The sequence below is a fragment of the Pleurodeles waltl genome, chromosome 2_2 (genome assembly GCF_031143425.1).
Source record: "Pleurodeles waltl isolate 20211129_DDA chromosome 2_2, aPleWal1.hap1.20221129, whole genome shotgun sequence".
Lineage (NCBI taxonomy): Eukaryota > Metazoa > Chordata > Amphibia > Caudata > Salamandridae > Pleurodeles > Pleurodeles waltl.
Window position 1 is genome coordinate 1,175,101,442 of NC_090439.1, and position 24,572 is coordinate 1,175,126,013.

General features: G+C 48.9%; 1 protein-coding gene across 1 annotated transcript in view; it reads right to left on the reverse strand.

Annotated features, from left to right (window-relative positions):
* LOC138279093 (C-type lectin domain family 2 member L-like) overlaps positions 1 to 24,572 on the reverse strand; it is a 75,056-nt gene that overhangs the window by 41,903 nt on the left and 8,581 nt on the right. Inside the window, exon 2 of the mRNA XM_069219372.1 lies at positions 19,296 to 19,382. Within this exon, the coding sequence (XP_069075473.1) occupies positions 19,296 to 19,382 (87 nt within the window). The remainder of the gene's footprint in view (positions 1 to 19,295; positions 19,383 to 24,572) is intronic.

Consider the following 24,572-nt stretch of genomic DNA (forward strand, 5'->3'; position numbering starts at 1 on the left):
AGAGGAAGTTCTTTGTTCTGCCATCCTGGGCCAGGCCTGGCTGGACCCCAGGAGGGCAGCTGCCTGTCTGAGGGGTTGGCAGCAGCAGCAGCTGCAGAGAAACCCCAGGAAGGGCAGTCTGGCAGTACCAGGGTCTGTGCTACAGACCACTGGGATCATGGAATTGTACCAACAATGCCAGGATGGCATAGAGGGGGCAATTCCATGATCATAGACATGTTACATGGCCATATTCGGAGTTACCATGGTGAAGCTACATATAGGTAGTGACCTATATGTAGTGCACGCGTGTAATGGTGTCCCCGCACTCACAAAGTTCAGTGAATTGGCTCTGAACAATGTGGGGGCACCTTGGCTAGTGCCAGGGTGCCCTCAAACTAAGTAACTTTGCACCTAACCTTTACCAGGTAAAGGTTAGACATATAGGTGACTTATAAGTTACTTAAGTGCAGTGTAAAATGGCTGTGAAATAACGTGGACGTTATTTCACTCAGGCTGCAGTGGCAGGCCTGTGTAAGAATTGTCAGAGCTCCCTATGGGTGGCAAAAGAAATGCTGCAGCCCATAGGGATCTCCTGGAACCCCAATACCCTGGGTACCTCAGTACCATATACTAGGGAATTATAAGGGTGTTCCAGTAAGCCAATGTAAATTGGTAAAAATGGTCACTAGCCTGTCAGTGACAATTTGGAAAGAAATGAGAGAGCATAACCACTGAGGTTCTGATTAGCAGAGCCTCAGTGAGACAGTTAGTCACTACACAGGTAACACATTCAGGCACACTTATGAGCACTGGGGCCCTGGGTTACCAGGGTCCCAGTGACACATACAACTAAAACAACATATATACAGTGAAAAATGGGGGTAACATGCCAGGCAAGATGGTACTTTCCTACACAACCCCCCCCCAAACGAAGGACAATAAGACTAGCCATTACCTGATGAGTCTTCATTGTCTAAGTGGAAATATCTGGAGAGTCCATCTGCATTGGAGTGGCTACTCCCAGGTCTATGTTCCACTGTATAGTCCATTCCCTGTAGGGATATGGACCACCTCAACAATTTAGGATTTTCACCTTTCATTTGTTTTAGCCAAAGTAGAGGTTTGTGGTCTGTCTGAACAATGAAGTGAGTGCCAAACAGGTATGGCCTCAACTTCTTCAGAGCCCAGACCACAGCAAAGGCCTCCCTCTCAATGGCAGACCAACGCTTTTCTCTAGGGGTCAACCTTCTACTAATAAAAGCAACAGGTTGATCCTGGCCCTCAGAATTAAGTTGTGATAGGACTGCCCCTACTCCTAATTCAGATGCATCAGTTTGGACATAGAATTTTTTAGAGTAACAAGGGCTTTTCAGGACAGGTGCAGAGCACATGGCCTGCTTCAGCTCCTCAAAAGCTTTCTGACAGTTTGCTGTCCATAATACCTTTTTATGCATTTTCTTGGATGTGAGGTCATTAAGAGGGGCTGCAATGGAGCCATAGTTCTTAATGAACCTCCTGTAATACCCAGTGAGGCCTAGGAAGGCTCTCACCTGAGTCTGAGTGGTAGGGGGAACCCAATCAATAATAGTTTGGATTTTCCCCTGAAGTGGTGCAATCTGTTCCCCACCAACAAGGTGTCCCAGATAAACCACCTTACCCTGCCCTATCTGGCACTTTAAAGCCTTGATAGTGAGGCCTGCCTTTTGCAGGGCCTCCAAAACTTTCCATAGGTGGACCAGGTGATCATCCCAGCTGGAGCTAAATACAGCTATATCATCCAAATATGCTGCACTGAAAGCTTCCAGCCCTTGCAGGACTGTGTTCACCAACCTCTGAAAAGTGGCAGGTGCATTTTTCAAACCAAAAGGCATTACAGTAAACTGGTAATGTCCTCCAATGGTAGAAAATGCAGTCTTAGATTTAGCATCTTCTGACAATTTGATCTGCCAATACCCTGCAGTCAAATCAAAAGTGCTTAGATACTTGGCAGATGCCAGTGTATCTATGAGCTCATCTGCCCTGGGTATAGGGTGAGCATCAGTTTTGGTTACCAAGTTGAGACCTCTATAGTCTACACAAAACCTCATTTCCTTCTTTCAATCTTTAGAATTGGGTTTTGGTACCAGTACCACAGGAGAAGCCCATGGACTGTCAGAGTGCTCAACCACTCCTAGTTCCAACATCTTCTGAACTTCTTGCTTTATGCAGTCCCTGACATGGTCAGGCTGCCTATAGATCTTACTTTTGACAGGTAAACTGTCTCCAGTATCTATAGTGTGCTCACACCAAGAAGTGGTGCCTGGCACAATGGAGAAGAGTTCTGAAAATTGTCCTAGGAGATTTATGCAATTATCTTTCTGCTCAGCAGTAAGACAATCAGCCAAAACTACACCTTCCACAAGAGCATCTTGTTCTGTGGAAGAGAAGAGATCAGGTAGAGGATCACTGTCTTCTTCCTGTCCCTCATCTGTTGCCATGAGCAGGGTGAGATCAGCCCTGTCATAGTAGGGTTTCAGGCGGTTGACATGGAGCACCCTAAGGGGACTCCTGGCAGTGCCTAAGTCAACCAAGTAGGTGACTTCACCCTTCTTTTCAACAATTGTGTGGGGTCCACTCCATTTATCTTGGAGTGCTCTTGGGGCCACAGGCTCCAAGACCCACACTTTCTGCCCTGGTTGGTACTGAACCAAAACAGCCTTCTGATCATGCCATTGCTTCTGGAGCTCTTGGCTGGCCTGAAGGTTTTTACTGGCCTTTTTCATGTACTCAGCCATCCTTGATCTGAGGCCAAGTACATAATCCACAATATCCTGCTAGGAGCTTTTAAAGGTTGTTCCCAACCCTCCTTTACAAGTGTGAGTGGACCCCTAACAGGGTGTCCAAAAAGAAGTTCAAAGGGGCTGAAGCCCACTCCTTTCTGGGGTACCTCCCTGTAGGCAAAAAGGAGGCATGGTAGAAGGATATCCCATCTCCTGCGGAGTTTTTCAGGGAGTCCCATAATCATGCCTTTGAGAGTTTTATTAAATCTCTCCACCAGTCCATTTGTTTGTGGATGATAGGGTGTTGTGAACTTGTAAGTTACACCACACTCCTTCCACATGGCCTTTAAGTATGCAGACATGAAATTGCTTCCTCTGTCTGATACTACTTCCTTTGGGAAGCCCACCCTGGAAAATATTCCCAGGAGGGCCTTTGCCACTGCAGGAGCTGTAGTGGTCCTTAAAGGAATAGCTTCAGGATATCTTGTGGCATGGTCCACTACCACCAAGATAAACCTATTGCCTGAAGCAGTAGGAGGGTCAAGGGGGCCAACTATGTCAACCCCTACCCTTTCAAAGGGAACCCCAACCACAGGCAGTGGGATAAGGGGTGCCTTTGGAGTGCCACCTGTCTTGCCACTGGCTTGACAGGTTTCACAGGACTTACAAAATTCTTTTGTGTCCTCAGACATCCTAGGCCAATGAAACAGTGGTACCAATCTGTCCCAAGTTTTCATTTGACCCAGGTGCCCAGCTAAGGGAATGTCATGTGCCAGTGTTAGGAGGAACTTTCTGTACTCCTGAGGAATCACTAATCTCCTGGCAGCTCCAGGTTTAGGATCCCTATGCTCAGTGTACAAGAGGTTGTCCTCCCAGTAAACTCTGTGTGAGTCACTGACATCCCCATTAGCCTGTTTGACAGCTTGCTGTCTGAGACCCTCTAATGTGGGACAGGTTTGCTGTGCCACACTCAGCTCCTCTCTGGCAGGCCCCCCTTCACCCAAAAGCTCAGCAGTGTCTGCTTCCAGCTCCTCTGGTGTAGGTTCTGCACAGGGAGGGAATTCTTCTTCCTCAGAAGTAGAATCCACTGTAGAGGGAGGGATAGTAGGAAGTGGTTTGCTTCTACTAGCCCTAGCTTTAGGGAGCACTTGGTCCATTGTTCCAGGATCCAAGCTTCCCTGTCCTTTTTGCTTTTTGGCCTGAGCCCTTGTCAAAGCAAAAATATGCCCTGGGATGCCCAGCATTGCTGCATGGGCCTCCAACTCCACATCTGACCAAGCTGATGTCTCCAAATCATTCCCTAATAGACAGTCTACAGGTAAATCTGAAGCTACCACAACTTTCTTTGGACCAGATACCCCCCCCCAGTTGAGATTTACAACAGCCATGGGGTGGCTTTGTGTTATGTTGTGAGCATCGGTTACTTGGTACTGGTGTCCAAGTATGTGTTGTTCAGGGTGCACCAGTTTCTCAATCACCATTGTGACACTGGCACCTGTGTCCCTGTAGGCCTGGACCTCAACACCATTTATTAGGGTTAGTTGCTTGTACTTCTCCAAGTTATGGGGGCAAGCAACCAAAGTGGCTAAGTCAATAGCCCCTTCAGAGACTAAAGTAGCCTCTGTGGTCTCCCTAATCAGACCAACCCCAACTAAATTACCAAAAGTGAGCCCAGCTACTCCCTTGGATTGGCTATTAGTAGGTTTGCTCCCACCACCACTGCTATTAGTAGGGACACTAGGTGTAGCAGTAGGGGTTGTAGTGGTAGGAGCTGTGGTGCCTTTCTTTGGACAACTGGGATCTGTTGTCCAATGGCCTTTTATCTTACATAAATAGCACCATGGTTTCTTTTCCTTGTTCTGATTAAAGGAGGATTTGGGCCCACCACCCCCACCAGAGTGTTTTTGTGGGCCTGATGAAGACTCATTTTTAGATTTGTCCCCACCCTTGTCAGAAGACTTACCATCCTTCTTTTTGTTGCCATCTTTGTCACCCCCTGTATGAACTTTTCTGTTCACTCTTGTTCTGACCCATTTGTCTGCCTTCTTTCCCAATTCTTGGGGAGAGGTCAGATCAGAGTCCACCAAGTACTGGTGCAACAAATCAGACACACAATTATTAAGAATATGCTCTCTCAGGATCAAGTTATACAGGCTGTCATAATCAGTAACTTTACTGCCATGTAACCACCCCTCCAAGGCCTTCACTGCCTGGTCAATGAAATCAACCCAGTCTTGTGAAGACTCCTTTTTGGTATCTCTGAACTTTATCCTGTATTGTTCAGTGGTTAAGCCATAACCATCCAGGAGTGCATTCTTAAGAACTTGGAAATTGTTAGCATCATTTTCTTTTACAGTAAGGAGCCTATCCCTACCTTTTCCAGTGAATGATAGCCATAGGATAGCAGCCCACTGCTTTTGAGGGACATCCTGTACAGCACAGGCCCTCTCAAGTGCAGCAAACCACTTGTTAATGTCATCCCCCTCCTTGTAAGGGGGAACTATCTTATGCAGATTCCTGGAATCATGCTCTTTTGCAGGATGACTATGGGGAATACTGCTGCTGCCACCATGGGTATCTAAACCCATCTTCTGTCTTTCCCTCTCTATTTCTAAGGACTGTCTATCCAAATCCAGCTGTTGCTTCTTGAGCTTCAGTCTGGTTTGTTCCACTCTCAATCTATTGAGCTCCCTTTCTAACAATCTGTCATCAGGGTGGGTGGGAGGGACATTTCTAGATACAGAGGTATGATGGGAATGAACAGAAGGAGACCTGTCCCTTACAGAGGGCACCCTAACAGCTTGGCTACCAGTATAATGTGAGAGCACATCATCAGTATGATGTGATTCAACCTCTGTACCAACTATGCTAGACTGTCTAGTAATGGGCAGGCTGAGAAGTTTCTTTCCTGAACCTTTTCCTGGGGGAGTCCCTGGATCAGATTGAGAACCATTAGCTACTTTTTCTACAGATTGGGCACTTATGGCCTTATCCTGTACTCTAAGCATATTAATTAACAGTTCTAAGGAAGGATTCTTCCCTACACTCAAACCTCTCTCTATGCAGAGACTCCTTACTCCTTTCCAGCTAAGGTGATCATATGCAAGTTTGGACAGTTCAACTTTTTGGCCTGTGCCAGACATTTTTAGAGAGAGTTAAAGTGATAGACAAAGAGAAAAAAGTTTTCAGAACTTTTTAAAAAGACAGAAAAAAAGCTTTTTAAACTTTTAAGAACTTTTTGAAAGTTTAGAAGTACTTTTCAGCACTTAGAAAAGAGTGAAAAGAGGAAATGCAAAACTTTTTGGCTATGTGTATATACACTGACCTTGTTTTGTATATTTTTCTCTTATGAAAAGTACAATGACAAGAGTGGTAAGTAGTCTCAAAGCACTTATCCCACCGCTGCACAACCAATGTAGGAGGCTGGACTGGCTTGTAGTGAGTACCAAGGGGTACTTGCACCTTGCACCAGGCCCAGTTATCCCTTATTAGTGTATAGGGTGTCTAGCAGCTTAGGCTGATTGTAAAGAAATGGCTCCCTGTTGCAGTTACCCCCCACTTTTTGCCTGATACTGATGCTGACTTGACTGAGAAGAGTGCTGGGACCCTGCTAACCAGGCCCCAGCACCAGTGTTCCTTCACCTAAAATGTACCATTGTATCCACAATTGGCACACCCTGGCATTCAGATAAGTCCCTTGTAACTGGTACTTCTAGTACCAAGGGCCCTGATGCCAAGGAAGGTCTCTAAGGGCTGCAGCATGTCTTATGCCACCCTAGAGACCCCTCACTCAGCACAGACCCACTGCTTACAAGCCTGTGTGTGCTAGTGAGAACAAAATGAGTAAGTCGACATGGCACTCCCCTCAGGGTGCCATGCCAGCCTCTCACTGCCTATGCAGTATAGGTAAGACACCCCTCTAGCAGGCCTTACAGCCCTAAGGCAGGGTGCACTATACCATAGGTGAGGGTACCAGTGCATGAGCATGGTACCCCTACAGTGTCTAAACAAAACCTTAGACATTGTAAGTGCAGGGTAGCCATAAGAGTATATGGTCTGGGAGTCTGTCAAACACGAACTCCACAGCACCATAATGGCTACACTGAAAACTGGGAAGTTTGGTATCAAACTTCTCAGCACAATAAATGCACACTGATGCCAGTGTACATTTTATTGTAAAATACACCACAGAGGGCACCTTAGAGGTGCCCCCTGAAACTTAACCGACTGTCTGTGTAGGCTGACTAGTTCCAGCAGCCTGCCACACCAGAGACATGTTGCTGGCCCCATGGGGAGAGTGCCTTTGTCACTCGGAGGCCAGTAACAAAGCCTGCACTGGGTGGAGATGCTAACACCTCCCCCAGGCAGGAACTGTAACACCTGGCGGTGAGCCTCAAAGGCTCACCCCTTTGTCACAGCCCAGCAGGGCACTCCAGCTTAGTGGAGTTGCCCGCCCCCTCCGGCCACGGCCCCCACTTTTGGCGGCAAGGCTGGAGGGAACAAAGAAAGCAACAAGGAGGAGTCACTGGCCAGTCAGGACAGCCCCTAAGGTGTCCTGAGCTGAAGTGACTCTAACTTTTAGAAATCCTCCATCTTGCAGATGGAGGATTCCCCCAATAGGGTTAGGATTGTGACCCCCTCCCCTTGGGAGGAGGCACAAAGAGGGTGTACCCACCCTCAGGGCTAGTAGCCATTGGCTACTAACCCCCCAGACCTAAACACGCCCTTAAATTTAGTATTTAAGGGCTACCCTGAACCCTAGAAAGTTAGATTCCTGCAACAAGAAGAAGGACTGCCCAGCTGAAAACCCCTGCAGCGGAAGACCAGAAGACGACAACTGCCTTGGCTCCAGAAACTCACCGGCCTGTCTCCTGCCTTCCAAAGATCCTGCTCCAGCGACGCCTTCCGAAGGGACCAGCGACCTCGACATCCTCTGAGGACTGCCCCTGCTTCGAAAAGACAAGAAACTCCCGAGGACAGCGGACCTGCTCCAAGAAAAGCTGCAACTTTGTTTCCAGCAACTTTAAAGATCCCTGCAAGCTCCCCGCAAGAAGCGTGAGACTTGCAACACTGCACCCGGCGACCCCGACTCGGCTGGTGGCGATCCAACACCTCAGGAGGGACCCCCGGACTACTCTCCGACTGTGAGTACCAAAACCTGTCCCCCCTGAGCCCCCACAGCGCCGCCTGCAGAGGGAAACCCGAGGCTTCCCCTGACCGCGACTCTTTGAACCTAAAGTCCCGACGCCCGGGAGAGACCCTGCACCCGCAGCCCCCAGGACCTGAAGGACCGGACTTTCACTGGAGAAGTGACCCCCAGGAGTCCCTCTCCCTTGCCCAAGTGGAGGTTTCCCCGAGGAATCCCCCCCTTGCCTGCCTGCAGCGCTGAAGAGATCCCGAGATCCCTCATAGACTAACATTGCGAACCCGACGCTTGTTTCTACACTGCACCCGGCCGCCCCCGCGCCGCTGAGGGTGAAATTTCTGTGTGGACTTGTGTCCCCCCCGGTGCCCTACAAAACCCCCCTGGTCTGCCCTCCGAAGACGCGGGTACTTACCTGCAAGCAGACCGGAACCGGGGCACCCCCTTCTCTCCATTCTAGCCTATGTGTTTTGGGCACCACTTTGAACTCTGCACCTGACCGGCCCTGAGCTGCTGGTGTGGTGACTTTGGGGTTGCTCTGAACCCCCAACGGTGGGCTACCTTGGACCAAGAACTAAGCCCTGTAAGTGTCTTACTTACCTGGTTAACCTAACAAATACTTACCTCCCCTAGGAACTGTGAAAATTGCACTGTGTCCACTTTTAAAACAGCTATTTGTGAATAACTTGAAAAGTATACATGCAATTTTGATGATTTGAAGTTCCTAAAGTACTTACCTGCAATACCTTTCGAGTGAGATATTACATGTAGAATTTGAACCTGTGGTTCTTAAAATAAACTAAGAAAATATATTTTTCTATATAAAAACCTATTGGCTGGATTTGTCTCTGAGTGTGTGTACCTCATTTATTGTCTATGTGTACGTACAACAAGTGCTTAACACTACTCCTTGGATAAGCCTACTGCTCGACCACACTACCACAAAATAGAGCATTAGTATTATCTATTTTTACCACTATTTTACCTCTAAGGGGAACCCTTGGACTCTGTGCATGCTATTCCTCACTTTGAAATAGCACATACAGAGCCAACTTCCTACATTGGTGGATCAGCGGTGGGGTACAAGACTTTGCATTTGCTGGACTACTCAGCCAATACCTGATCACACGACAAATTCCAAAATTGTCATTAGAAATTGATTTTTGCAATTTGAAAGTTTTCTAAATTCTTAAAAGACCTGCTAGGGCCTTGTGTTAGATCCTGTTTAGCATTTCTTTTAGAGTTTAAAAGTTTGTTAAAAGTTTGAATTAGATTCTAGAACCAGTTTTAGTTTCTTAAAAAGTATTCCAACTTTTAGAAGCATAATGTCTAGTACAGATGTGAATGTGGTGGAACTCGACACCACACCTTACCTCCATCTTAAGATGAGGGAGCTAAGGTCACTCTGTAAAATAAAGAAAATAACAATGGGCCCCAGACCTTCCAAACTACAGCTCCAGGAGCTGTTGGCAGAGTTTGCAAAGGTCAACCCCTCTGAGGATGGCAACTCAGAGGATGAAGATAGTGACTTGGAGGGAAATTCCCCCCCTCCAGTCCTACTTAGGGAGAGCAGGGCTTCTCAAGCCCTGACTCCAAAAATAGTAGTCAGAAATGCTGGCTCCCTCACAGGAGGGTCCAGCCTCTCTGAAATCACTGAAGGTAACTCCAGTGAAGAGGACATCCAGTTAGCCAGGATGGCCAAAAGATTGGCTTTGGAAAAACAGATCCTAGCCATAGAAAGGGAAAGACAAGAGATGGGCCTAGGACCCATCAATGGTGGCAGCAACATAAATAGGGTCAGAGATTCTCCTGACATGTTGAAAATCCCTAAAGGGATTGTAACTAAATATGAAGATGGTGATGACATCACCAAATGGTTCACAGCTTTTGAGAGGGCTTGTGTAACCAGAAAAGTGAACAAATCTCACTGGGGTGCTCTCCTTTGGGAAATGTTCACAGGAAAGTGTAGGGATAGACTCCTCACACTCTCTGGAAAAGATGCAGAATCTTATGACCTCATGAAGGGTACCCTGATTGAGGGCTTTGGATTCTCCACTGAGGAGTATAGAATTAGATTCAGGGGGGCTCAAAAATCCTCGAGCCAGACCTGGGTTGATTTTGTAGACTACTCAGTAAAAACACTAGATGGTTGGTTAACTGGAAATGAAGTGTGTGACTATGTTGGGCTTTATAATTTGTTTATGAAAGAACACATTTTAAGTAACTGCTTCAATGAAAAGTTGCATCAGTATCTGGTAGACCTAGGTCCAATTTCTCCCCAAGAATTGGGAAAGAAGGCAGACCACTGGGTCAAGACTAGGGTAACCAAAACTTCCACTGGGGGTGACCAAAAGAAAGGGGTTACAAAAACTCCCCAGGAGAAAGTGGGTGACACTAGAAACAAAGAAAAAGAGTCCTCTGTAGGCCCCCAAAAACCAGAACAGGTGGGTGGGCCCCAAGACACAACCCAAAACAAAGGTGGGTACCAGGGTAAGAACTGGGATGCCACTAAGGCATGGTGCCACAACTGTAAACAGTCTGGGCACCACACCAAGGACACTTCTTGTCCCAAAAACAAACCCCAGAACAAAATTCCAGGGGTAACCAGTGTAGCCATGGGAGATGACTCCTCAGATGAGGAGGTCTTCATAGCCTTCAACTGGAAACAGGGCCCAACAGGTGAGTTGGAGATTCCAGAGGGAAGTAGACACTTCCACCACCTACTGGTGAATGGAATCCCAACCACTGCCCTGAGAGACACTTGTGCCAGTCACACTATTGTGCATGACAGGCTGGTGCTCTCAAACCAGTACATCCCAGGTGAGACTGCCAGGGTAAGAGTTAGCCTAGACAGGGTCACTAAGAGGCCTGTGGCTTTAGTACCCATAGAAGTGGGTGGCACTCTTAGCTGGAGAAGGGTAGTAGTCAGTGCAGACCTCCCCCTTGATTGTCTCCTTGGAAATGGCTACCCAGAGGTTAGTCAGAGCCCAAGAGAGAAACTGGTCCAGTGCCAGTCCTCTCCCAAGGATTCTGGAAGTCCTGCCTCTGCAGTAAATGCAAGCAGGCCCCAGAAGAAGAAGAAAAGAAAACAGAGTAGGAAGGGTGGACAACCTTTAGCCAAGGTTACAGCAAGCCAAGGAGATTCTGCTCCAGTAGGGGAGAACTCCAAAAATGGCCCTGATAAAGTCCAACCTGACCCACAAGAAGTCCTGGCTAGTCAGGCAACTGTTAAACCTGAGTGGGTGGCTCCTCAGCTAACAGAAGAAAGAGTGGAAGAAGGGTGTTTACTACAAGATGTGGTAACCCCCCACTCTAATACAGCAGACAGGCAACCTGAACCCAAAGAGGCCTGTAACTTAGCCCCTTCCCTTTTAGGTGAAGAGCTAAAGGTGTGGTTCTGGGCACTGACAACTGTCAGTGGCCTCTGCTGGGTGTTAGCCTTTATGGCTGCACTATCCTTAGCATGGTGGTCTGACCCCATGCCAAATAGCAAGTTAGGCCCCCTGACCCTATTGGTCATGGTGGGGTTACTCCAGCTCTGGGTAACCTCTCTGGGTAAGCTAGGGGTAACCCTGGCCAAGATAAGGTTAGCAGAGGTGGATACCTCTAAGACCAAAATAGAAAGAATGGGTGGAGACATTGAAGAGGCAGACAAGAGGCAATTCAGACTAGGTCCTATCACTGTGGAAGTAGGTCAGTTCCCCAAAGGGAATGACCTGAACAGAAGGATGTAAGGCAGAGTAGGCCCTGCAACTAACCAGCCTATTTCTCCTACTCTTCCTCGCCTGACAGACTAGGAAGACTCTCCCAGCTTGGGCTGAGTCTCCTGGCCTGTGGGCTGGGGGGGGCTTGTGTAAAGAAATGGCTCCCTGTTGCAGTTACCCCCCACTTTTTGCCTGATACTGATGCTGACTTGACTGAGAAGAGTGCTGGGACCCTGCTAACCAGGCCCCAGCACCAGTGTTCCTTCACCTAAAATGTACCATTGTATCCACAATTGGCACACCCTGGCATTCAGATAAGTCCCTTGTAACTGGTACTTCTAGTACCAAGGGCCCTGATGCCAAGGAAGGTCTCTAAGGGCTGCAGCATGTCTTATGCCACCCTAGAGACCCCTCACTCAGCACAGACCCACTGCTTACAAGCCTGTGTGTGCTAGTGAGAACAAAATGAGTAAGTCGACATGGCACTCCCCTCAGGGTGCCATGCCAGCCTCTCACTGCCTATGCAGTATAGGTAAGACACCCCTCTAGCAGGCCTTACAGCCCTAAGGCAGGGTGCACTATACCATAGGTGAGGGTACCAGTGCATGAGCATGGTACCCCTACAGTGTCTAAACAAAACCTTAGACATTGTAAGTGCAGGGTAGCCATAAGAGTATATGGTCTGGGAGTCTGTCAAACACGAACTCCACAGCACCATAATGGCTACACTGAAAACTGGGAAGTTTGGTATCAAACTTCTCAGCACAATAAATGCACACTGATGCCAGTGTACATTTTATTGTAAAATACACCACAGAGGGCACCTTAGAGGTGCCCCCTGAAACTTAACCGACTGTCTGTGTAGGCTGACTAGTTCCAGCAGCCTGCCACACCAGAGACATGTTGCTGGCCCCATGGGGAGAGTGCCTTTGTCACTCGGAGGCCAGTAACAAAGCCTGCACTGGGTGGAGATGCTAACACCTCCCCCAGGCAGGAACTGTAACACCTGGCGGTGAGCCTCAAAGGCTCACCCCTTTGTCACAGCCCAGCAGGGCACTCCAGCTTAGTGGAGTTGCCCGCCCCCTCCGGCCACGGCCCCCACTTTTGGCGGCAAGGCTGGAGGGAACAAAGAAAGCAACAAGGAGGAGTCACTGGCCAGTCAGGACAGCCCCTAAGGTGTCCTGAGCTGAAGTGACTCTAACTTTTAGAAATCCTCCATCTTGCAGATGGAGGATTCCCCCAATAGGGTTAGGATTGTGACCCCCTCCCCTTGGGAGGAGGCACAAAGAGGGTGTACCCACCCTCAGGGCTAGTAGCCATTGGCTACTAACCCCCCAGACCTAAACACGCCCTTAAATTTAGTATTTAAGGGCTACCCTGAACCCTAGAAAGTTAGATTCCTGCAACAAGAAGAAGGACTGCCCAGCTGAAAACCCCTGCAGCGGAAGACCAGAAGACGACAACTGCCTTGGCTCCAGAAACTCACCGGCCTGTCTCCTGCCTTCCAAAGATCCTGCTCCAGCGACGCCTTCCGAAGGGACCAGCGACCTCGACATCCTCTGAGGACTGCCCCTGCTTCGAAAAGACAAGAAACTCCCGAGGACAGCGGACCTGCTCCAAGAAAAGCTGCAACTTTGTTTCCAGCAACTTTAAAGATCCCTGCAAGCTCCCCGCAAGAAGCGTGAGACTTGCAACACTGCACCCGGCGACCCCGACTCGGCTGGTGGCGATCCAACACCTCAGGAGGGACCCCCGGACTACTCTCCGACTGTGAGTACCAAAACCTGTCCCCCCTGAGCCCCCACAGCGCCGCCTGCAGAGGGAAACCCGAGGCTTCCCCTGACCGCGACTCTTTGAACCTAAAGTCCCGACGCCCGGGAGAGACCCTGCACCCGCAGCCCCCAGGACCTGAAGGACCGGACTTTCACTGGAGAAGTGACCCCCAGGAGTCCCTCTCCCTTGCCCAAGTGGAGGTTTCCCCGAGGAATCCCCCCCTTGCCTGCCTGCAGCGCTGAAGAGATCCCGAGATCCCTCATAGACTAACATTGCGAACCCGACGCTTGTTTCTACACTGCACCCGGCCGCCCCCGCGCCGCTGAGGGTGAAATTTCTGTGTGGACTTGTGTCCCCCCCGGTGCCCTACAAAACCCCCCTGGTCTGCCCTCCGAAGACGCGGGTACTTACCTGCAAGCAGACCGGAACCGGGGCACCCCCTTCTCTCCATTCTAGCCTATGTGTTTTGGGCACCACTTTGAACTCTGCACCTGACCGGCCCTGAGCTGCTGGTGTGGTGACTTTGGGGTTGCTCTGAACCCCCAACGGTGGGCTACCTTGGACCAAGAACTAAGCCCTGTAAGTGTCTTACTTACCTGGTTAACCTAACAAATACTTACCTCCCCTAGGAACTGTGAAAATTGCACTGTGTCCACTTTTAAAACAGCTATTTGTGAATAACTTGAAAAGTATACATGCAATTTTGATGATTTGAAGTTCCTAAAGTACTTACCTGCAATACCTTTCGAGTGAGATATTACATGTAGAATTTGAACCTGTGGTTCTTAAAATAAACTAAGAAAATATATTTTTCTATATAAAAACCTATTGGCTGGATTTGTCTCTGAGTGTGTGTACCTCATTTATTGTCTATGTGTACGTACAACAAGTGCTTAACACTACTCCTTGGATAAGCCTACTGCTCGACCACACTACCACAAAATAGAGCATTAGTATTATCTATTTTTACCACTATTTTACCTCTAAGGGGAACCCTTGGACTCTGTGCATGCTATTCCTCACTTTGAAATAGCACATACAGAGCCAACTTCCTACACTGATAGATAATGGTAGCTTAGCAAAGCAGCTCAGGCTGAACTAGGAGACGTGTGAAGCTACTACAGTACCACTTAGTGTCATATGCACAATATCATAAGAAAACACAATACACAGTTATACTAAAAATAAAGGTACTTTATTTTTATGACAATATGCCAAAGTATCTTAGAGTGTACCCTCAGTGAGAGGATAGGAAATATACACAAGATATATATACACAATAGCAAAAATATGCAGTATAGTCTTAGAAAACAGTGCAAATAATGTATAGTTACAATAGGATGCAATGGGGAAACATAGGGATAGGGGCAACACAAACCATATACTCCAGAAGTGGAATGCGAACCACGAATGGACCCCAAACCTATGTGACCTTGTAGAGGGTCGCTGGGACTATTAGAAAATAGTGAGAGTTAGAAAAATAACCCTCCCCAAGACCCTGAAAAGTGAGTGCAAAATGCACTAAAGTTCCCCTAAGGACAAAATAGTCGTGTTAGAGGGAGAATGCAAGGAAAACACAAATCAGCAATGCAACAACGATGGATTCCTGTCTGAGGGTACCTGTGGAACAAGGGGACCAAGTCCAAAAGTCACAAGCAGCTCGGAGATGGGCAGATGCCCAAGAAATGCCAGCGGTTGGTGCAAAGAAGCTCTTACTAGGCTGAAGAACTGTGAATACTGCAGGAACGACAAGGGTAGAGACTTCACCTTTGGAGGATGGATCCCCCACGCCTTGGAGAGTCGTGCAGAAGTGTTTTCCCGCCGGATGGACGCCAACAAGCCTTGCTACACGCAAATCGTGCGTTTGGCGTTTTTGGACGCTGCTGGGGCCCAGGAGGGACCAGGAGGTCGCAAATTGGACCTGCAGAGAGAGGGGACGTCGAGCAAGACAAAGAGCCCTCACTGAAGCAGGTAGCTCCCGGAGAAGTGCCAGAAACAGGCACTACGAGGATGCGTGAAATGGTGCTCGCCGAAGTTGCACAAAGGAGTCCCACGTCGCCGGAGACCAACTTAGAAAGTCGTGCAATGCAGGTTAGAGTGCCGTGGACCCAGGCTTGGCTGTGCACGAAGGATTTCCGCCGGAAGTGCACAGGGGCCGGAGTAGCTTGCAAAGTCGCGGTTCCCAGCAATGCAGCCCAGCGAGGTGAGGCAAGGACTTACCTCCACCAAACTTGGGCTGAAGAGTCACTGGACTGTGGGGGTCACTTGGACGGTGTCGCTGGATTCGAGGGACCTCGCTCGTCGTGCTGAGAGGAGACCCAAGGGACCGGAGATGCAGCTTTTTGGTGCCTGCGGTTGCAGGGGGAAGATTCCGTCGACCCACGGGAGATTTCTTCGGAGCTTCTGGTGCAGAGAGGAGGCAGACTACCCCCACAGCATGCACAAGCAGGAAAACAGTCGAGAAGGCGGCAGGATCAGCGTTACAGAGTTGCAGTAGTCGTCTTTGCTACTATGTTGCAGGTTTGCAGGCTTCCAGCGCGGTCAGCGGTCGATTCCTTATCAGAAGGTGAAGAGGGAGATGCAGAGGAACTCGGCTGAGCTCATGCATTCGTTATCTGAAGTTTCCCCAGAGACAGAGACCCTAAATAGCCAGAAAAGAGGGTTTGGCTACCTAGGAGAGAGGAAAGGCTACTAACACCTGAAGGAGCCTATCACAAGGAGTCTCTGACGTCACCTGGTGGCACTGGCCACTCAGAGCAGTCCAGTGTGCCAGCAGCACCTCTGTTTCCAAGATGGCAGAGGTCTGGAGCACACTGGAGGAGCTCTGGACACCTCCCAGGGGAGGTGCAGGTCAGGGGAGTGGTCACTCCCCTTTCCTTTGTCCAGTTTCGCGCCAGAGCAGGGGCTAAGGGGTCCCTGAACCGGTGTAGACTGGCTTATGCAGAATTGGGCACATCTGTGCCCAACAAAGCATTTCCAGAGGCTGGGGGAGGCTACTCCTCCCCTGCCTTCACACCATTTTCCAAAGGGAGAGGGTGTCACACCCTCTCTCAGAGGAAGTTCTTTGTTCTGCCATCCTGGGCCAGGCCTGGCTGGACCCCAGGAGGGCAGCTGCCTGTCTGAGGGGTTGGCAGCAGCAGCAGCTGCAGAGAAACCCCAGGAAGGGCAGTCTGGCAGTACCAGGGTCTGTGCTACAGACCACTGGGATCATGGAATTGTACCAACAATGCCAGGATGGCATAGAGGGGGCAATTCCATGATCATAGACATGTTACATGGCCATATTCGGAGTTACCATGGTGAAGCTACATATAGGTAGTGACCTATATGTAGTGCACGCGTGTAATGGTGTCCCCGCACTCACAAAGTTCAGTGAATTGGCTCTGAACAATGTGGGGGCACCTTGGCTAGTGCCAGGGTGCCCTCACACTAAGTAACTTTGCACCTAACCTTTACCAGGTAAAGGTTAGACATATAGGTGACTTATAAGTTACTTAAGTGCAGTGTAAAATGGCTGTGAAATAACGTGGACGTTATTTCACTCAGGCTGCAGTGGCAGGCCTGTGTAAGAATTGTCAGAGCTCCCTATGGGTGGCAAAAGAAATGCTGCAGCCCATAGGGATCTCCTGGAACCCCAATACCCTGGGTACCTCAGTACCATATACTAGGGAATTATAAGGGTGTTCCAGTAAGCCAATGTAAATTGGTAAAAATGGTCACTAGCCTGTCAGTGACAATTTGGAAAGAAATGAGAGAGCATAACCACTGAGGTTCTGATTAGCAGAGCCTCAGTGAGACAGTTAGTCACTACACAGGTAACACATTCAGGCACACTTATGAGCACTGGGGCCCTGGGTTACCAGGGTCCCAGTGACACATACAACTAAAACAACATATATACAGTGAAAAATGGGGGTAACATGCCAGGCAAGATGGTACTTTCCTACAGTGGGCACAAAGTGGTGGGACAGAACCATGAGGGGGAGACGGTGGGGGTGGTGCCCCCTACAGACAGTGCACACACAGGGGCTGTCTTTCCTAATGAGAGGCTCTAGCCTCTGCTAAAGGAGGGAGAAAAAGGTGAGAGTGCCACACTCCAAGCACACCTCACCTGACACCAGGTACACATAGGAGCTTGTACCTCACCTGATACCTGAGGAGGGAGGGACTGCTGCTGAAGGAGTGGAAGAAGTGAGATGTGCCTGAGGCACCCAAAACCTCACATACACCCCCTGGCTCTACATACATGTGTGACAGCACCTGGCACTAGCTACAGATACATATGTGACAGCACCTAACACTGGTTCTACAAACTTGTGTGACAGCACCTGGCACTAGCTCCAGATACATATGTGACAGCACCTAACACTGGCTAAACATACACGTGCAACAGCACCTGACACCATCTCTAACTGTGTGTGTGTGACAGCACTTGCACCTCTCACACTGGCATTGCATGTGTGTCTTTGTCTGTATGACAGCACCTACATCTCTCACACTGATTATACATGTGTGAGAGAGAGAGAGACCCTCAGGCATTGGTTTTACACATGTGTGTGTGTGTGTGATAGCACCTGACACCTCTGGCACTGGCTCTTCTTCTTTGTGAGTGACTGCATCTTACACCTCTGACACTGACTCTACACTTGCATGCATACGTGCCTGTGTGACAGCACATGACACCTTTGGCACTGACTGTGTGTGTGTGTGTGTGTGTGCGTGTGAGACTGTGCCTGAAACCTCTCACACTGGCTGTTTCTGTGTGAGACAACACCTGACACTTCTAGCACTGGTCTGTTGTGTGTGTGTGACACATCTGACACCTTTGGCACCGGCTCTACATGTGTGGGTGTGTGACCACACCTGCCCCTCTGACATTGATTTTACGTATGTGGCTTATTGCACCGGATTGACACTGGCCATATATGTGTATGACAGCACTTGACACCTCCAGCACTGTCTCTACGTGTGTGTGTGTGTGTGTGTGACAGCACATGACGTCTTTTGCACTGACTCTACTTGTGTGTGTGTGTGACAGCACCTGACACCACTCGCACTGCCTCTACATGTGTGTGTGACAGCACCTGACATCTACAGCCCTGGCTTTACATGTGTGTGACGACACCAGCCCCATCTGGCACTAGCTCTAGGTGTGTCTAGGTGTGTGTACATGTGACAGCACTAGCCACATCTCGCACTGGTTCTAGGAGTGGGTGTACATTTGACAGCACTAGACACCTTTGACACTGGTTTTAGGCATGGGTGCATGTGACAGCAACATATACTTCTGGTACTGGTTCTAGGTGTGTGTACATGTGACAGCAACATATACTTCTGGTACTGGTTCTAGGTGTGTGTACATGAGACAGCACCATACACCTCTGGCACTGGTTCTAGGAGTGTGTACATGTGACAGCACTAGACAACTTTGACACCAGTTTTAGGTGTGTTTACATGTGACAGCAACATACACTTCTGGCACTGGTTCTAGGCGTGTGTACATGTGACAGCACAAGCCACATCTCGCACTGGTTCTAGGGGTATGTGTACATTTGACAGCACTAGACACCTCTGGCACTGGTTCAGGTATGTGTACATGTGACAGCACTAGACACCTCTGGCACTAGTTCTAGGTGTGTGTACAAGTGACAGCACCATACACCTCTGGCACTGTTTCTCAACATGTGTTTGCATGTGACAACACTAGACACCTCTGGCACTGGTTCTAGGTGTGTGTACTTGTGACAGCACCTGACACATCTGGTTCTGACTTTAAGAGGAACCTTTGACCTCAGGCACTGGCTCTACATGTGTGTGACATCCCCAGACTCCTCTGCACTGGCTCTACATGTGTGTGACAGCACTCAAGACCTCTGTCACTGGCTCTAAGAGCAATTCCTGACCTCATGCACTTTATCAGAGTAGGAGACTTACCAGTCAATGCAGCCAAGATCACCACCAGCAGGAGTAAAAGTGCACAGAGAGCACAGAGCACGAGCAGCACTCGGGAGGATAACGTCACTGTAAGAGAGGAGACAGAACAAGGGGTCAGAGGAGTGACTGCTCACAAGGTGCAGGGAGAGGTACTGTACAGGATGGGGAGGGGGGATCTGTATAGGTGGGGCAGATAGGGGGGTCAGCTGGGGATCTCTTACTAGCAGGGCCTGGGAAGAATCCATCCTAAGAAACTGACCTATATAATGTCTGACATCATATGTGAACTCAGAAACCTGTAGACTTCTAGATGCCCAGAAGATGGGCTTTCAGTAGCATACGGAATAGGACTCTACAGGATAGGGCAGGGTCCAGATTTAGAGTTTTTATCCCTTACTCAGAGAGACTGGGAGGGAGTCATCCTGGAACCTCTAAGAACTGACGTCACAGGTGGACTCAACTCTGGGGCTTCTTGGCACTAGGGAGAAGGATACTGACATAGGGTTTTCTGCCTGAAGCATGTTGGGGGCTTTATCATTGTAGGAATCACTAAAGGTTCATAAGAAATTAGCACCTTTTCTGCTGAAGAGGCCATAAAATGAACTCTTTTAAAAACACATTTTCACTGAATTTAAAAGCCAGGCTCCAAATTAGATGTAGTTTCTCCTCATAAAATGACCCCTCAATAGTAACACACATGCTGGTATGACATTAATGCAGACTTGTCAGCAGGTGCTCACTTCTGTTCCTCAGGTTCAGTACTTAATTTGTGCACAACAACGTGCCGGTGCCCAAAACTCTCCTATGAAACACACGGCTGCTGCAATTAAATGGATGAACGCGGAATACTGAGGCAGCATAATCCTGAAGCCATCTCGGGCCTCTTTAATCCATTCACAGCCACTCCCTGCCTCTTCGGATCACTCCTGCAGCTTTCTGCTCTCTCCCTTTCAACACTTTTTTGTTTTTCTCTTCCTCCGTCTGTCCCATATGTGTCTTTTGCTCGCAGCAAATGTCTGATGCAGAAAACTAAGCCCCGGCCCTCCAAAATAAGTACCAGGTGTAGGAGGCTGGACTGGCTTGTAGTGAGTACCAAGGGGTACTTGTACCTTGCACCAGGCCCAGTTATCCCTTATTAGTGTATAGGGTGTCTAGCAGCTTAGGCTGATAGATAATGGTAGCTTAGCAGAGCAGCTTAGGCTGAACTAGGAGACGTGTGAAGCTACTACAGTACCACTTAGTGCATTATCCAAAATTTCATAAGAAAACACAATACACAGTTATACTAAAAATAAAGGTACTTTATTTTTATGACAATATGCCAAAGTATCTTAGAGTGTACCCTCAGTGAGAGGATAGGAAATATACACAAGATATATATACACAATAGCAAAAATATGCAGTATAGTCTTAGAAAACAGTGCAAACAATGTATAGTTACAATAGGATGCAATGGGGAAACATAGGGATAGGGGCAACACAAACCATATACTCCAAAAGTGGAATGCGAACCACGAATGGACCCCAAACCTATGTGACCTTGTAGAGGGTCGCTGGGACTATTAGAAAATAGTGAGAGTTAGAAAAATAACCCTCCCCAAGACCCTGAAAAGTGAGTGCAAAGTGCACTAAAGTTCCCCTAAGGACAAAGTAGTCGTGTTAGAGGAATAATGCAGGAAAGACACAAACCAGCAATGCAACAACTGTGGATTTCCAATCTAGGGTACCTGTGGAACAAGGGGACCAAGTCCAAAAGTCACAAGCAAGTCGGAGATGGGCAGATGCCCAGGAAATGCCAGCTGCGGATGCAAAGAAGCTTCTACTGGACAGAAGAAGCTGAGGTTTCTGCAGGAACAAAGAGGGCTAGAGACTTCCCCTTTGGTGGACGGATCCCTCTCGCCGTGGAGAGTTGTGAAGAAGTGTTTTCTTGCTGAAAGAACGCCAACAAGCCTTGCTAGCTGCAAATCGTTTGTTTGGCGTTTTTGGAAGCTGCTGGGGCCCAGGAATGACCAGGAGGTCGCAAATTGGACCTGAAGAGAGAGGGGACGTCGAGCAAGACAAAGAGCCCTCACTAAAGCAGGTAGCACCCGGAGAAGTGCCAGAAACAGGCACTACGAGGATGCGTGAAACGGTGCTTGCCGAAGTTGCACAAAGGAGTCCCACGTCGCCGGAGACCAACTTAGAAAGTCGTGCAAAGCAGGTTAGAGTGCCGTGGACCCAGGCTTGGATGTGCACAAAGGATTTCCGCCAAAAGTGCACAGGGGCCGGAGTAGTGGCAAAGTCGCGGTTCCCAGCAATGCAGCCCAGCGAGGTGAGGCAAGGACTTACCTCCACCAAACTTGGGCTGAAGAGTCACTGGACTGTGGGGGTCACTTGGACAGAGTCGCTGGATTCGAGGGACCTCGCTCGTCGTGCTGAGAGGAGACCCAAGGGACCGGTAATGCAGCTTTTTGGTGCCTGCGGTTGCAGGGGGAAGATTCCGTCGACCCACGGGAGATTTCTTCGGAGCTTCTGGTGCAGAGAGGAGGCTGGCTACTCCCACAGCATGCACAAGCAGGAAAACAGTCGAGAAGGCGGCAGGATCAGCGTTTTAGAGTTGCAGTAGTCGTCTTTGCTACTATGTTGCAGGTTTGCAGACTTCCAGCGCGGTCAGCAGTCGATTCCTTATCAGAAGGTGAAGAGAGAGATGCAGAGGAACTCGGATGAGCTCTTGCATTCGTTATCTAAAGTTTCCCCAGAGACAGAGACCCTAAATAGCCAGAAAAGAGGGTTTGGCTACTTAGGAGAGAGGATAGGCTACTAACACCTGAAGGAGCCTATCAGCAGGAGTCTCTGACGTCACCTGGTGGCACTGGCCACTCAGAGCAGTCCAGTGTGCCAGCAGCACCTCTGTTTCCAAGATGGCAGAGGTCTGGAGCACACTGGAGGAGCTCTGGACACCTCCCAGGGGAGGTGCAGGTCAGGGGAGTGGTCACTCCCCTTTCCTTTGTCCAGTTTCGCACCAGAGCAGGGGCTAAGGGGTCCCTGAACCGGTGTAGACTGGCTTATGCAGAATTGGGCACATCTGTGCCCAAGAAAGCATTTCCAGAGGCTGGGGGAGGCTACTCCTCCCCTGCCTTCACACCATTTTCCAAAGGGAGAGGGTGTCACACCCTCTCTCAGAGGAAGTTCTTTGTTCTGCCATCCTGGGCCAGGCCTGGCTGGACCCCAGGAGGGCAGATGCCTGTCTGAGGGGTTGGCAGCAGCAGCAGCTGCAGTGAAACCCCAGGAAGGGCAGTTTGGCAGTACCAGGGTCTGTGCTACAGACCACTGGGATCATGGGATTGTTCCAACTATGCCAGGATGGCATAGAGGGGGCAATTCCATGATCATAGACATGTTACATGGCCATATTCGGAGTTACCATTGTGAAGCTACATATAGGTAGTGACCTATATGTAGTGCACGCGTGTAATGGTGTCCCCGCACTCACAAAGTTCAGGGAATTGGCTCTGAACAATGTGGGGGCACCTGGGCTAGTGCCAGGGTGCCCTCACACTAAGTAACTTGGCACCTAACCTTTACCAGGTAAAGGTTAGACATATAGGTGACTTATAAGTTACTTAAGTGCAGTGTAAAATGGCTGTGAAATAACGTGGACGTTATTTCACTCAGGCTGCAGTGGCAGGCCTGTGTAAGAATTGTCAGAGCTCCCTATGGGTGGCAGAAGAAATGCTGCAGCCCATAGGGATCTCCTGGAACCCCAATACCCTGGGTACCTCAGTACCATATACTAGGGAATTATAAGGGTGTTCCAGTAAGCCAATGTAAATTGGTAAAAATGGTCACTAGCCTGTCAGTGACAATTTGGAAAGAAATGAGAGAGCATAACCACTGAGGTTCTGGTTAGCAGAGCCTCAGTGAGACAGTTAGTCACTACCCAGGTAACACATTCAGGCACACTTATGAGCACTGGGGCCCTGGGTTACCAGGGTCCCAGTGACACATACAACTAAAACAACATATATACAGTGAAAAATGGGGGTAACATGCCAGGCAAGATGGTACTTTCCTACACAACCCCCCCCCCCAAACGAAGGACAATAAGACTAGCCATGACCTGATGAGTCTTCATTGTCTAAGTGGAAATATCTGGAGAGTCCATCTGCATTGGAGTGGGTACTCCCAGGTCTATGTTCCACTGTATAGTCCATTCCCTGTAGGGATATGGACCACCTCAACAATTTAGGATTTTCACCTTTCATTTGTTTTAGCCAAAGTAGAGGTTTGTGGTCTGTCTGAACAATGAAGTGAGTGCCAAACAGGTATGGCCTCAACTTCTTCAGAGCCCAGACCACAGCAAAGGCCTCCCTCTCAATGGCAGACCAACGCTTTTCTCTAGGGGTCAACCTTCTACTAATAAAAGCAACAGGTTGATCCTGGCCCTCAGAATTAAGTTGTGATAGGACTGCCCCTACTCCTAATTCAGATGCATCAGTTTGGACATATAATTTTTTAGAGTAACAAGGGCTTTTCAGGACAGGTGCAGAGCACATGGCCTGCTTCAGCTCCTCAAAAGCTTTCTGACAGCTTGCTGTCCATAATACCTTTTTAGGCATTTTCTTGGATGTGAGGTCATTAAGAGGGGCTGCAATTGAGCCATAGTTCTTAATGAACCTCCTGTAATACCCAGTGAGGCCTAGGAAGGCTCTCACCTGAGTCTGAGTGGTAGGGGGAACCCAATCAATGATAGTTTGGATTTTCCCCTGAAGTGGTGCAATCTGTTCCCCACCAACAAGGTGTCCCAGATAAACCACCTTACCCTGCCCTATCTGGCACTTTGAAGCCTTGATAGTGAGGCCTGCCTTTTGCAGAGCCTCCAAAACTTTCCATAGGTGGACCAGGTGATCTTCCCAGCTGGAGCTAGAGACAGCTATATCGTCCAAATATGCTGCACTGAAAGCTTCCAGCCCTTGCAGGACTGTGTTCACCAACCTCTGAAAAGTGGCAGGTGCATTTTTCAAACCAAAAGGCATTACAGTAAACTGGTAATGTCCTCCAATGGTAGAAAATGCAGTCTTAGGTTTAGCATCTTCTGACAATTTGATCTGCCAATACCCTGCAGTCAAATCAAAAGTGCTTAGATACTTGGCAGATGCCAGTGTATCTATGAGCTCATCTGCCCTGGGTATAGGGTGAGCATCAGTTTTGGTTACCAAGTTGAGACCTCTATAGTCTACACAAAACCGCATTTCCTTCTTTCCATCTTTAGAATTGGGTTTTGGTACCAGTACCACA